Raw genomic sequence first — 14,144 nt, 5'->3', positions numbered from 1 at the left:
CAGCTGTATTCTGGATTTTGGAAATAAATACGAATGTAAGAAAATCTGGTTCGCTTTCTATGCTGAAATGTTTATTTAATGCCGTCCGATACAGACTGAATCACCTGTTGGATTGGATTTGACGTAATTTATCCAGGTTTGCTATACAAGCCAGAAACACTCACACGAGGCAAGAATACAACCTGGTCATGTTGCCAAGTCATGGTATACCGAATCACACCCTTACTTACACCTAGGGACACTTCCGAGTATCAAATCCACCTAATGCATGATTTCAGGAGGTGGAAAAACCCACCTTGTTTCCACACTCACTGTCCATTTTATCAGCTCTACTTACCATATAGAAGCACTTTGTAGTTCTACAATTACTGACTGTAGTCCATCTGTTTCTATGCATGCTTTGTTAGCCCCCTTTCATGCTGTTCTTCAATGGTCAGGACCCCCACAGAGCAGGTATTATTTAGGTGGTGGATCATTCTCAGCACTGCAGTGACACTGACATGGTGGTGGTGTGTTAGTGTGTGTTGTGTTGGTATGAGAGGATAAGATACAGCAGCGCTGCTGGAGTTTTTAAACACCTCACTGTCACTGCTGGACTGAGAATAGTCCGCCAACCAAAAATATCCAGCCAACAGCGCCGCATGGGCAGCGTCCTGTGACCCCTGATGAAGGTCTAGAAGATGACCGACTCAAACAGCAGCAATAGATGAGCGATCGTCTCTGACTTTACATCTACAAGGTGGACCAACTAGGTAGGAGTGTCTAATAGAGTGGGCAGTGAGTGGACACGGTATTTAAAATCTCCAGCAGCACTGCTGTGTCTGATCCACTCCCAGGATGTTATTCAGCACCCACTGTACCAGCTGTGTTCCTAATCTAAATGGATGCCATAGTTGTATTTATGCTGTAAATTGGCTTTATGATTGATTTGTAGAAAGACATTAAATCCCATGTGGACTCCTGACCATGAGCTGGTTGGTCATTTCATTCCAAAACCATTGCCATTAACACAAAGTTGATGTTGCACCCCCAGCCTCCACTCATCTAGGAAGGCTTTTCAAGAAGCCTGTTTATTTAAAAGTGCACTTGTGAGGCTGGACAAGAAGGTATGGCTTATCTGAGTTTAGGTCTCCACACTAAGCTCTTCAAACCATGGCGCAGCCGTTCTGAAACAGGATCTATAATTCATTTGACATTATTGATTGCTCTCCACATCCTATTGACCGCATAGTCTACACTTTTCTTCAGCTTTGGGAGGGAATGATGAATCATTGATCAGTGTTTCACAGTGTGTGTCAGTTCTGGTAGCATGTGTGTGTTATTAACTAAGAATATTGGATCAAAATTGAAGGTATTGTGGATCATTCAAAGGGTTCACAAACGTTTATAATATACAGCCTCAAAATGTATATTTTCACACATGTTGGCATGTTATGCCCAGTTCGTAAACGTTAGAACCAAAACATTAGGACCACCCGTTTTAAAATACTATCAAAACGACTGACCCACCAAGACATAGACTCCACAAGACATCTGAAGAAGTCCTGTGGAATCTCAAGCATCCTACACTGCATCCGTCCCAATGGTCTCAATCACCTCATCACCAGGATTGAAATCATCTGCACTTTGATCCACAGTAGATCTTCTGTTGATCCGTACCAGGCGCCACAGCCTTAATGTCGTCTGCCATTACTGAATCTCGGTCGCCCAACAACCTGTCAGCAGTTGTCCCTCCTCGGATCACTGTGGGTTGGTCGATACTCACCATGGTTGTCTGTGACACCCCTAAGATATTTGAACCTGATCATAATGATCTATATAAATATCGATATCCTTTATTTGTCATATATACATATACAGGTGTACAGTACAATGAAATTCTCTCTTTGTATATCCCAGCTTGTTTGGAAGCTGGGGTCAGAGCGCAGGGTCAGCCATCGTACGGCGCCCCTGGAGCAGACAGAGTTAAGGGCCTTGCTCAAGGACCCAACAGTGGCTGCATAGCAGAGCCTGGATTTGAACCGCCAATCTTCCAGTTGATAACCCAAAGCTCTACCCACTAGGCTACCACCGTCCCTTATCTGTCCCTTATCACTAGGCTACCACTGTCCCTTATCTACCCACCAGGCTACCACTGTTCCTTATCTGTCCCTTATCTACCCACTAGGCTACCACTGTTCCTTATCTGTCCCTTATCTACCCACTAGGCTACCACTGTCCCTTATCTGTCCCTTATCACTAGGCTACCACTCTCCCTTATCTACCCACTAGGCTACCACTGTCCCTTATCTGACCCTTATCTACCCACCAGGCTACCACTGTCCCTTATCTGTCCCTTATCACTACGCTACCACTGTCCCTTATCTGTCCCTTATCACTAGGCTACCACTGTCCCTTATCTGTCCCTTATCACTAGGCTACCACTCTCCCTTGTCTACCCACTAGGCTACCACTGTCCCTTATCTGTCCCTTATCTACCCACCAGGCTACCACTGTTCCTTATCTGTCCCTTATCTACCCACTAGGCTACCACTGTCCCTTATCTGTCCCTTATCACTACGCTACCACTGTCCCTTATCTGACCCTTATCTACCCACCAGGCTACCACTGTCCCTTATCTGTCCCTTATCTGTCCCTTATCACTAGGCTACCACTGCCCTTATCTGTCCCTTATCACTAGGCTACCACTGTCCCTTATCTACCCACTAGGCTACCACTGTCCCTTATCTGTCCCTTATCACTAGGCTACCACTGTCCTTTATCTACCCACTGTCCCTTATCTGTCCCTTATCACTAAGCTACCACTGTCCCTCAGATCTCTATGCTGATCAGATCTGCTGCATTCAGCATGTGGACTGTGAGGAGCCACCTTCAGCCCAACATCTAATAGATCCTCAGAGTCTCATGTGTTTTGGCTCATCAGTGTAAGACTATGTATCAGGTGTTTGTATGAGAGAGGATTATAGTCAGAAGGTCCACAGATGCCTCCTTTACCTGGTCACTGTGCTTCTACTGAGAGCGAGGTGTATAATTTAGGATGCACTCGGGGTCACTCTTCAGCCACGATCTGGATATCATGACCAGGCAAAGTGTCGCCTAGCAACGAGCCCGCGCCGGCGCTGACAGATCCCGTCCCATCCTGTCGCCATTTCAGTATGTGAGCGGCGTCTCGGCCCCGATGGGAACCCAAACCCTCTGTGGACATAATGCCCTCTTTCACCTGCTTTTAAATGCCAAAGAGATTCACTGTGACTGCCGGACATGTCCGAAAGGTAAGACGTGACCTTTAATTCGGGTTAAAAGGTCTCTTTTTACACCTTTAATGTTTTTGGTTTGAATGTTTTTTGATATGTGTGTTTGTAGGAGCTGTATAACCTCTTATATAAAGGTGTAACTAACTAAAAATGTATATAAACATCTAATTCTATGGTACCTGCTTGTGTATTTTAGACATTGAGGCTTTATGTAGGTGAAGGGGTCAGAGGTCATGGAAACCTAAGCCTTAAAGAAAGAGATCAGAGTTTCAGTGCTGTGGTGTTTGGTTACACAGGAATTACGCCTCATTCTCCATCTAAAAACCTCCTAAAGCTTCAGCTACTGACTTCAAACATTCACATCATGATTAACAAATTAATTTCATACCTTCATACATGAATTGATATATTTCTTACATGCATAACTGGGCGGCACGGTGGCTAAGTGGGTAGCACTGTCGCCTCACAGCAAGAAGGTCCTGGGTTCGATCCCCGGGTGGGGCGGTCCGGGTCCTTTCTGTGTGGAGTTTGCATGTTCTCCCTGTGTCCGTGTGGGTTTCCTCCAGGAGCTCCGGTTTTCTCCCACAGTCCAAAGACATGCAGGTGAGGTAAATTGGAGATACTAAATTGTCCATGACTGTGTTCGATATAATCTTGTGAACTGATGAATCTTGTGTAATGAGTAACTACCGTTCCTGTCATGAATGTAAGCAAAGTGTAAAACATGACATTAAAATACTAATAAACAAACAAACAAACCTGTATAAATGATTTAATTTCAACCAGAGTGATTAAAAACCATAAATAAGTGTTTAAACACCCCTTCTAATTACTTTATTTCTACTTCATTACTTTCAATGTATTTATTTTTCCCTGTTTGATTGGAGTTTATCTCTCTCTCATCACTGCCGTCACCCAACCACTGATCGAGGAGGGTCAAGGAGGGCACTGCGTGCTTCTTTTCACCTGTTAGAAGCAGTATCGACCGACCGAAGTATCCCACCTCCCCCCCCCCATAGAGGAACTACCTGCCTAACATCTCTAATAGATCCCTCACATTCACAATTGCTATAGAACTGGTGTTACGCTACATTTTCAGGGCAAAGACAAGTTTACAAACCAAAACAACACAAAAACATATTTTTTTGCTATATTTAAAAATAAAAAGATGTAAATGGTTACATAAAAAAGTCACATTTTAATTTCATTAGAAACAGATCCCACACAGCGAGGATCCATAATGATGAAGCTAATGGAGCTTCCTAAAGTTCTACATCGACATATTTGTCACATATTTTTCCAAAGCGGCTTACAGTACTGTGACAGTATACAGTCTAAGCAATTTAGGGGTTTAGAGCCTTGCTTAAGGGTCCAACATTTATATTTATACATTTATACATATATATAAAGACTTTAGCATGTCCATTTGCTCTGATTGAAGAGAACGAAGCTAACCCATGCCCCCTCACGTGGGCAGCAGCCGTATGCATTTTGTCAACTACACTTTGACGAGTGCATAAGGATCAGCACTGTGTACAGAGAGACACACCCTGACAGCACTCTTTTCCCACCTCTGTGCAGGCACCATCAATCAGCCAGCAGAGGTCGTAATTGCATTAGTTATGAGAAAATCCCTATCTGGCTTAATAGCCCACCCCTATCTGAACAACAGGCCAATCGTTGTTCATGTGGCCACTCAGCCCAGCCGGCAGGCAGAGCTGAGATTCAATACGATGTATTCGAGATCCCAGCTCTGGTGTTAAGCTTGTGTTTTACCGCTGCGCCACCTGAGGGGCCTTAAAGGCCCAACTTAAGTGGCAACCTGGGGCTTAAATCAGCAAACTTAACCACTAGGGTACAACTGCCCAGTTCTTAGGAACAAAGTGATAAGACACTTGAATGGAAAAAGCTACAGAGCGGCAGTGAACACCAACATTTCTGCTGTGCACCCGGTCCCATCATCCACAAGTGGAAAGTTCATGGAACCGCAAATTGTCCCCGGACAGGAGCAGCACACAAGATCTCAGACTTGCAGTGAAAAATTAAGTTTGTTGATCAGATGCGAAAAAGCATAGATCTTTCTTGTTTCAGTTTAATGCCACTGTAAAGCTTGCTTGACTGCAAATAATCAACCCTGTTTTAGCAGATCCTGATTCATTGTTGCTTACTTTTAATCAACCGTCCACTCACTTGGTTGTTCCTCTCTTTTCTGCTCTCGTTTTCTCTCTACAGTTCCTCAGGAGTGAACACAAGCAGCAGCAGTTTCCCCAAATTAGACTCATCTCGTTACTCTGAACTCAGTGATACACACAACCTTCTCTCAGTGGAACAAAGTCCAGACTCCGGCATAGCCAGCACTCCAGTAAGCAACTTTAAAAAACGTATTGCTGTGGGAGGGGGTGTATGATGGACTGGAGGAAGGGTGGCCTTCTGCACCTTAACCAGAGTTTCCAGGGTAATAAAGATGAATAAGTAAATAAACATTATATGGCTAAAGGTATGATGACACTCCTCCTAATTACTGATATCAAGTGTTTCAGCCACATCCATTGCTAACATGTGTATACAATGCTGTTCCGGTTTGCAAGATGCATTAGAACTTTGGAACACCAGCCTTTTTTTCTAATATCAGTTCTGTGAACCTATAATATATATATGTGTGTGTCATATATATATATATATATACAGTGGGGGCAAAAAGTATTTAGTCAGCCACTGATTGTGCAAGTTCTCCTACTTAGAAAGATGAGAGAGGTCTGTAATTTTCATCATAGGTACACTTCAACTATGAGAGACAAAATGAGAAAAAAAAATCCAGGAAATCACATTGTAGGATTTTTAAAGAATTTATTTGTAAATTATGGTGGAAAATAAGTATTTGGTCAATAACAAAAGTTCAACTCAGTACTTTGTAACATAACCTTTGTTGGCAATGACAGAGGTCAAACGTTTCCTGTAAGTCTTCACCAGGTTTGCACACACTGTAGCTGGTATTTTGGCCCATTCCTCCATGCAGATCTCCTCTAGAGCAGTGATGTTTTGGGGCTGTCGCTGGGCAACACAGACTTTCAACTCCCTCCACAAATGTTTTATGGGGTTGAGGTCAGGACCTTGAAATGCTTTTTACGGAGCCACTCCTTTGTTGCCCGAGCGGTGTGTTTGGGATCATTGTCATGCTGGAAGACCCAGCCACGTTCCATCTTCAATGCTCTCACTGATGGAAGGAGGTTTTGGCTTAAAATCTCACGATACATGGCCCCGTTCATTCTTCCCTTAACACGGATCAGTCGTCCTGTCCCCTTTGCAGAAAAACTGCCCCAAAGCATGATGTTTCCACCCCCATGCTTCACAGTAGGTATGGTGTTCTTGGGATGCAACTCAGCATTCTTCTTCCTCCAAACACGACGAGTTGAGTTTTTACCAAAAAAATCCATTTTGGTTTCATCTGACCACATGATATTCTCCCAATCCTCTTCTGGATCATCCATATGCTCTCTGGCAAACATCAGACGGGCCTGGACATGTACTGGCTTAAGCAGTGGGACACGCCTGGCACTGCAGGATTTGAGTCCCTCTCGGCGTAGTGTGTATACTGATGGTAGCCTTTGTTACTTTGGTCCCAGCTCTCTGCAGGTCATTCATCAGGTCCCTCCGTGTAGTTCTGGGATTTTTGCTCACCGTTCTCATGATCATGCGTGGGGCCCCAGATCGAGGGAAATTATCAATGGTCTTGTATGTCTTCCATTTTCTTACAATTGCTCCCACAGTTGATTTATTCACACCAACCTGCTTACCTATTGTAGATTCACTCTTCCCAGCCTGGTGCAGGTCTACAATTTTCTTCCTGGTGTCCTTCGACAGCTCTTTGGTCTTGGCCATGGTTGAGTTTGGAGTCTGACTGTTTGAGGCTGTGGACAGGTGTCTTTTATACAGATAACGAGGTCAAACAGGTGCCATTAATACAGGTAACGAGTGAAGTACAGAAGAGCTTCTTAAAGAAGAAGTTACAGGTCTGTGAGAGCCAGAAATCTTGCTTGTTTTCCACCATAATTTACAAATAAATTCTTTAAAAATCCTGCAATGTGATTTCCTGGATTTTTTTTTCTCATTTTGTCTCTCATAGTTGAAGTGTACCTATGATGAAAATTACAGACCTCTCTCATCTTTCTAAGTAGGAGAACTTGCACAATCAGTGGCTGACTAAATACTTTTTGCCCCCACTGTATATATATATATATATATATATATATATATATATATATATATATATATATATACAGTATATATATATATATATATATATATATATATATATATATATATATATATATATATATATATATATACTGGTTATTGGCAGTTCTTTACCTGTTTTTTGTTGCAGAACTGTACAATGATTTACTCACCGTGTTCAATGCCAATCATGCTGATTTTAATAGATAATATATGTAATAGATGTTACATTCATGACAGGAACGGTAGTTACTCATTACACAAGATTCATCAGTTCACAAGTTTATATCACACACAGTCGTGGACAATTTAGCATCTACAGTTCACCTCACTTGCACGTCTTTGGATTGTGGGAGGAAACCGGAGCTCCCGCAGTAAACCCATGCAGACACAGGGAGAACATGCAAACTCCACACAGAAAGGACCCGGACCGCCCCACCTGGGGATCGAACACACGACCTTCTTGCTGTGAGGCGACAGTGCTAGCCACTGTGCCGCCCCCAGTATGGAAGAAGCTCCGTGGTTAAATGTTTTTATTGTTCTAGTAGATTTTTGATTCCGCAGCAGTTTTCTGCAGTTTCAGTGATGAGTTACAGCTTCAGTGTATTGAAAGCTAATGTCGGGTGCCATGTGAGTGCAAATAGTGGTGGCATAAGGGAAGAATTAGCAAATTTTCAAATTATGTTTTTTTTTTCTTTTAATTCAGCTGCCATCCAGTCGGTTCAGATTCACCTCGTGGCATCACCTGGAGGAAAGCGATGTTCGTGGAAACCAGCTTTCCTGTCCCAGAGTCAGAGAAGGTAAGAGCACTTTCGACAAGCCAACAACCCCTCATTTGCTTAATTCACCAAACGTTTCTGCACCTTAGAGCACTTAATAATAATAATAAAATGCTAAGTCATGGCTGATTTGCTAACTGAACCACAATGCTGGACTTTTTTGTGCCAAAATATCAACCCATCCACACCAAAAGCAACACGAACAGCAAGTGGGTTTATAAAATCTTCATTCCACTTGTGAATTCAGTGTGTTTAAATTACAGTACCTGGAATTGGACTTGAACACAAGTTATTGTTGCATAATGAATCTATAATCTTTGGCCAAAATTATGTGGACACCCCAGCTAAGCCTTAAGTTTACTTCTTCTGAAAAGGCCACACTCACATGTTCACATACTTTTAACAATAAAGTGTGTACAAGAGTTTGTACCGTTATTATACAGGTCCATCAGAGGACGAGCGGCCTTTTCAGGCTGAAGAGACGCTCATCAGGAACAGCAGGAGAAAGAGGAGGGAGGATGAAGGTCAGATTTGGGATGAGAGACTGCAGGAGAACTGGGAGAACTGTATGGTGAGATGTTCACCACATACACACACACACACCACATCCAACCAATCAGGGCAGAGAAAGAATATTTAGTTGAGTGTGTTTGTGTGTTCAGGAGCTAAATCTGTCCTATCAAGATCTGGGAGACGATTATCAGCTGGAGAACTTTAAGAGGATCCTGAGAAGGTTGATCAGAGTGGAGCGTCTGCAGCTGGTGGATAACACACTGTCCGATCTCAGCTCAATCAGACTGCCAAGGTGTGTGTGTGTGTGTGTGTGTGTGTGTGTGTGTAAACCTGAACTCTGTTACCCACTGAACAGTTTTGGAATAAACTGTTTCTTGACCAACATCAGTGCCCAGCCATAGAAATGCTTATAGGGACATTGTAGCTTAGTGGTTAAGGTACTGGACTAATAATCAGAAGGTCACTGGTTCAAGCCCCACCACTGCCAGGTTGCTGCTGTTGGGCCCTCAACCCTCAATTGCTTAGACATTATACTGTCACAGTACTGTAAGTCGCTTTGTATAGGCAAAATGCTGAAATAGAAATTTGCCTGAATGGGCACAAATTCCCACAGACTTTAAAGTCTTGTGAGAAACCTTCATAGAAGAAGGCTGTCACATAAAGGTCACTCAATTTTAATACCGTTTTTTGTTCAAAAAGCTCATGGTCAGATGTCCCAATATTTTTATTTTAAATTTTTCTCCAAACTTAATCACTCCAAAAGTAATTGCCCCTCTTTCCTGATTGCCTTGGTTACTGCACATTCATCACACCTAATTATTTAAGATAATTTAGGAATTCACACCGACCGTTGTTGATTTTTAGATTAAGATTAAGTTTTGAATGTTTCACATCCATTAGAATAACATGTAAAGTATCTCATCATCAACCATCACGTTTTTATCTTCTTTTCATCATTACCTGCACTGGAATAAGCAGATTACTGATCCACACAGGAATCCAGCTGGCAAACTCAGATTACTAATCAGAATGTGACCTTAATCTGATCTCATCCCGTCTTAAACTGCACAGAGCTGCTAGTGGGGACAAAATGAATCATGTTTTTATATATGAATAGAATTACAGGTCACTTTTTTTTACTTTAAAACTCTCATTTAAAACACTACGGGATGTTGTAGCCTTTGTTTTATCCACCAGTATTTCAGTATCAAAATATCAGAGAATGAATAGTTATTATTAATAAAAATTAGTATTAGTATAAATATTTATATTTTAGGATGCTATAGTTTGCCCATCGTGAAAGTATAATACATTTCAGTTAGACTGACTGATTTATGGCATTATGATAATGTTGATTATTTCTCATAAGAATGAATGATGAAATAATAAATAAATAAATGCAAAATGTGCTGGTGAAGTGAAGTCAAGAATGTAAATGGACGTGGTTGCGATGATGGTCAAATTGACAAGAATGTGAAAAACAAGTCAAATTAACACTATCACTAAGAGGAAGGATGACCTTCAGACTTTTGAGAACAAGTGCATCAGAAAACTGCTGAAAATCTCAGGGCAGTAAAAATCTCAGAGCTGGGATCTCGAATACATCGTATCGAAGCTCAGCTCCGCCATCCGGCTGGGCTGAGCAGCCACATAAACAACGATTGGCCTGTTGTTCATATAGGGGTGGGGTATTAAGCCAGATAGGGTCTCCTCATAACTGATGCAACTACGACCTCTGATGGCTGATTGATGGTGCCTGCACAGGGGCAGGGAAGGAGTGCGTTGATCAGGGTGTGTCTCTTGTGTATTGCAGGTGAAAAAATGCATACGGCTGCTGCCCACGTGTCGGAGGGGGTGTGAGTTAGCTTCATTCTCCTGAAATCATAGCGGGGATCGGCGTTATTGGAAAGGAAGCGTGATGCAATTGGGCAATTGGATTCGCTAAAAGTCGGGAGAAAAAGGGAGAAAATGCCTATCAAAAAAAGAAAAAGGAAGATGACGACCACTGAGCAAGTGTACAAGACGGCCAGAACAGAGCTTCTGAACCACATTAAGTCCCACATGTTACGTAACTTTGGGCGTGTGATGATTCACCCACATGACAACATTGAAGGCAGAGTTATGACAGGTCGAGGAAGATGAACAACAAGCTGAAGTGATAACCTAATGATGTGGAATTGCATTATTAGGGGCTAGTATGCGACAGGTGACACAACAGTGAGGGCATTGGAGAAAGCTGACCCATCTGTGCAGCCAACCATCACAAAGCCATGACAGTGTAGTAATGTGACTTGAAATTATTACTACTCCTCCAACCCTCACCATTTCCAACCAAAATATAAAGTGTGGAAACTTTTTGAAGATCCCTCGTATGTAAATGCTAATAGCTACACAGTGCAAATAGGCCAATACAGTGAGTGTTTCTGAAACTAGATCCACTGCGTCCCTGATCAGGATAAAGCGGTGGTAAAACAAGAAAAAGAAATAAAAAATAAGCAAAAACGACGCCGCTGTTGGTAAATCTGAGCTTTTATGTTGTAGATGTAAAATCCTGAACCTGCACCGGAATCACTTGACGTCTTTTGCTCAGCTGCCAAAACTCCCATCCATCGAGTGCCTGTGTGTATCTGAGAACAACATCTACAACCTGACGGAGCTCAGACTGCTCCAACACACCCCCATACACACCCTCACACTGCGACACAACCCTTGTGAGTTCCTCCAGGACTACCGCTCACGGTGAGAGATCGTTCAGACTAAACTGGTAGCTACGTATAAGCTCTTATAAGCTGTTAGTTAAACGTTTTGGATGATCTTCTGTGTTCTCTTGTCAGGGTGTTCTCCTATTTGCCAAAACTTAAAGTCCTGGATGGCATCCCAAAGCTGCCAGAAGATTCAGTGCCTCCACGTTTCCCACAGTCCTCCAGGTTCTGTATTATTCAGTGACGTCAGCAGGGTTTGGACTGGAAGTCCAAGCTCATGGTCACAAAGCTGCACAAGTCATGATCACATCTGACGTACTGTGGAGGAAATGTGATTGTTTTCTTTTCTAAATGGAACTGTTTGTTAAAGCTTTTGTTTTTATATGAGGAATTAAAAGGTTGAAGATTTCGTAGCATCATGTCTTCTCGTTTTTCTGTTTAACAGTAGGTTTCACGTCCTGAACAGCTTCAGTTCTTCTCTAAACTCTTTTATGAATTGATGAGCCAAAACATTAGGACCACCATCCAAAATGAGCATGCGAGGGTGAGGGATCTATTAGATGTTGGGCTGATGGTGGTTTCTTGTGGTTCAAGTGTTGAATACAGCAGATCTGGTCAGCATAAAGACCTGAGGGACTTTGATAAACTTTGATCACTGCAACCAGAGGACATGAAGGCTTTGGCGTCTGGTACGGACCAACTGAAAATCTAATGTGGATCAAACTGCAGATGATTTTAATCCTGGTGATAAGGTGAATGTGTCACAACACACAGAGCATTGAACCCTTCTGTGCCAGTCAAAGTGCCCATGCAACTCCTGTCTACTATCCAAAGCTCGGTGGCCACAGGCATTAAAGCAATGGAAGAAGGTCGACTGGTTCAATGAATCCTGTTTTCTCTAAGATCATGTCAGGCATTGGTACATCATTTGACTGAGGAAGAGATAAACCAGGATGCACTGTGGAATGGTCTACCTCACAATGTACAGAAGTTACAGGACCTGCTGGTAACATCCTTCCTCAGGGGTCCTGTGGAAACCTTGTCTTGTCGGGTCAGAACTGGTTCCCCTATCACTCACTGTAAGTCCTTCATGTTTGTGATGAATGTGTTGGAGCTTCTTTAAGAACAAAATCTTCCAGTTCTTTGAAGGGATGTTAGAAGTAGGAATCTATTTTGCCAAGTGCTCTTCAGAACTTTGCCCTCGGCTTGCTCAACAGGGGGTTTTTGGTCTGTCGGTCCTGGATTCTGTAAAATTGCTTTGAGACTAAGTATATTGTAAAAAGAGCTTTAGAGCTTAAAATAAAGCTTTGGTGTTTAAATTTGATTATAGTAAGAGGGTTTGCACCATAGGGTCTCATACTGGTTTAACATCAAACCCAATGATTTCCCATTATGTATTCTCTCATATTTAAGAAAAAACATAGTGGGTTTAAAACATTGTTTAATTTCCTCCAGACTATATTACTTACTTACTTTTGATTGCTCAGGGGTCCAGGTTTTGCATTCCTTACACCAGGTTTTTTGCTGCTATTGATTAAGTGGATTTTGTTAAGATTATGATGTACAGTTTTTGAGGTGAGGTGATATTTCAGTTTTGTAGAGATTTTGTGGTGTTTAGTAACCAACCTGTTCAGTTGAGTCCCAAAGCCTTACAAAACGCAGCCTTACACTTTAGCGGTGCAACTTTTAAATGCGCACAATATCATGTCATAGTGTTCCTGTAGAAACTTATCGACACTGATGGAAAGGCTCAGTATAAATGAGATTTCTATTCTACAGAGCTGCTGAAATCACCCCTGGCTGTGTTTAATTAGCTCTAATGGTTTATAGGTTGTATATGTAATATGGGTGGTGGATAACTTTGTTCCTTAAATAATTCAAATAATCTGTTATAAAACGTGTTTTGTTTATGATCACTATGCAACAACGAAGACCATTTAAGAGAATGCAATGATTTTTCACACCACCATATTTATATTTTAAGACTGCATGTGATTCTAACCCCACAATTCAAAGGTGAGGAGCAAATCCTATGTCTGACTCTGTCAGCGCCGCCTCATTAATTCATTTCCACTTCAGTTTAAAATTCAGGATCAAGTTCAGCTGCACTGTAACCTGAGCCGAGGACGAAGGGACAGAGGACATCAGCGTTTAAAGCTACACGTACCAGGAGAAATAAGTAAAGCAAATTCCAGTCCTGAGGTTTCACACAGAGTCAGAAAATTCTCCATCACTGATCAAATCCCTGTTATTTCTTGGTCACAGCACTTACTACTGTGTTCCACACTACTACTACTACTACTACTAGGTTTATCTAGTTCATCTATAACTGTGTTCCACACTACTACTACTACTAGGTTTATCTAGTTCATCTATAACTGTGTTCCACACTACTACTACTACTACTGGGTTTATCTAGTTCATCTATAACTGTGTTCCACACTACTACTACTGGGTTTATCTAGTTAATCTATAACTGTGTTCCACACTACTACTACTGGGTTTATCTAGTTAATCTATAACTGTGTTCCACACTACTACTACTATTACTACTACTACTAGGTTTATCTAGTTCATCTATAACTGTGTTCCACACTACTACTACTACTACTACTAGGTTTATCTAGTTCATCTATAACTGTGTTCCACACTACTACTACTGG

At 42.0% G+C, this 14,144-nt stretch overlaps 1 protein-coding gene across 1 annotated transcript; it reads left to right on the top strand.

Annotated features, from left to right (window-relative positions):
• Positions 1 to 3,261: 3,261 nt before the first annotated feature.
• Positions 3,262 to 11,877, top strand: LOC134323495 (protein tilB homolog). The gene is made up of 7 exons (XM_063005020.1): positions 3,262 to 3,272; positions 5,487 to 5,616; positions 8,194 to 8,287; positions 8,710 to 8,837; positions 8,929 to 9,071; positions 11,321 to 11,518; positions 11,614 to 11,877. Exons 1-7 carry the CDS (start codon positions 3,262 to 3,264, stop codon positions 11,723 to 11,725), a joined length of 816 nt encoding a protein of 271 aa, XP_062861090.1. The 3' UTR covers positions 11,726 to 11,877.
• The last annotated feature ends 2,267 nt before the right edge of the window (positions 11,878 to 14,144 follow it).

Source organism: Trichomycterus rosablanca, chromosome 11 (assembly GCF_030014385.1).
Source record: "Trichomycterus rosablanca isolate fTriRos1 chromosome 11, fTriRos1.hap1, whole genome shotgun sequence".
In the NCBI taxonomy this organism is placed as follows: Eukaryota; Metazoa; Chordata; class Actinopteri; order Siluriformes; family Trichomycteridae; genus Trichomycterus; species Trichomycterus rosablanca.
This window is presented reverse-complemented; position numbering and strand designations above follow the sequence as displayed.

Excerpts from the sequence above, each read along its gene's own strand:
- LOC134323495 (XM_063005020.1), top strand. Across the intron at positions 9,072-11,320 it reads AGCTCAATCAGACTGCCAAG|ATGTAAAATCCTGAACCTGC; the intron begins GTGTGTGTGTGT and ends TTTATGTTGTAG. Across the intron at positions 11,519-11,613 it reads CTCCAGGACTACCGCTCACG|GGTGTTCTCCTATTTGCCAA; the intron begins GTGAGAGATCGT and ends TTCTCTTGTCAG.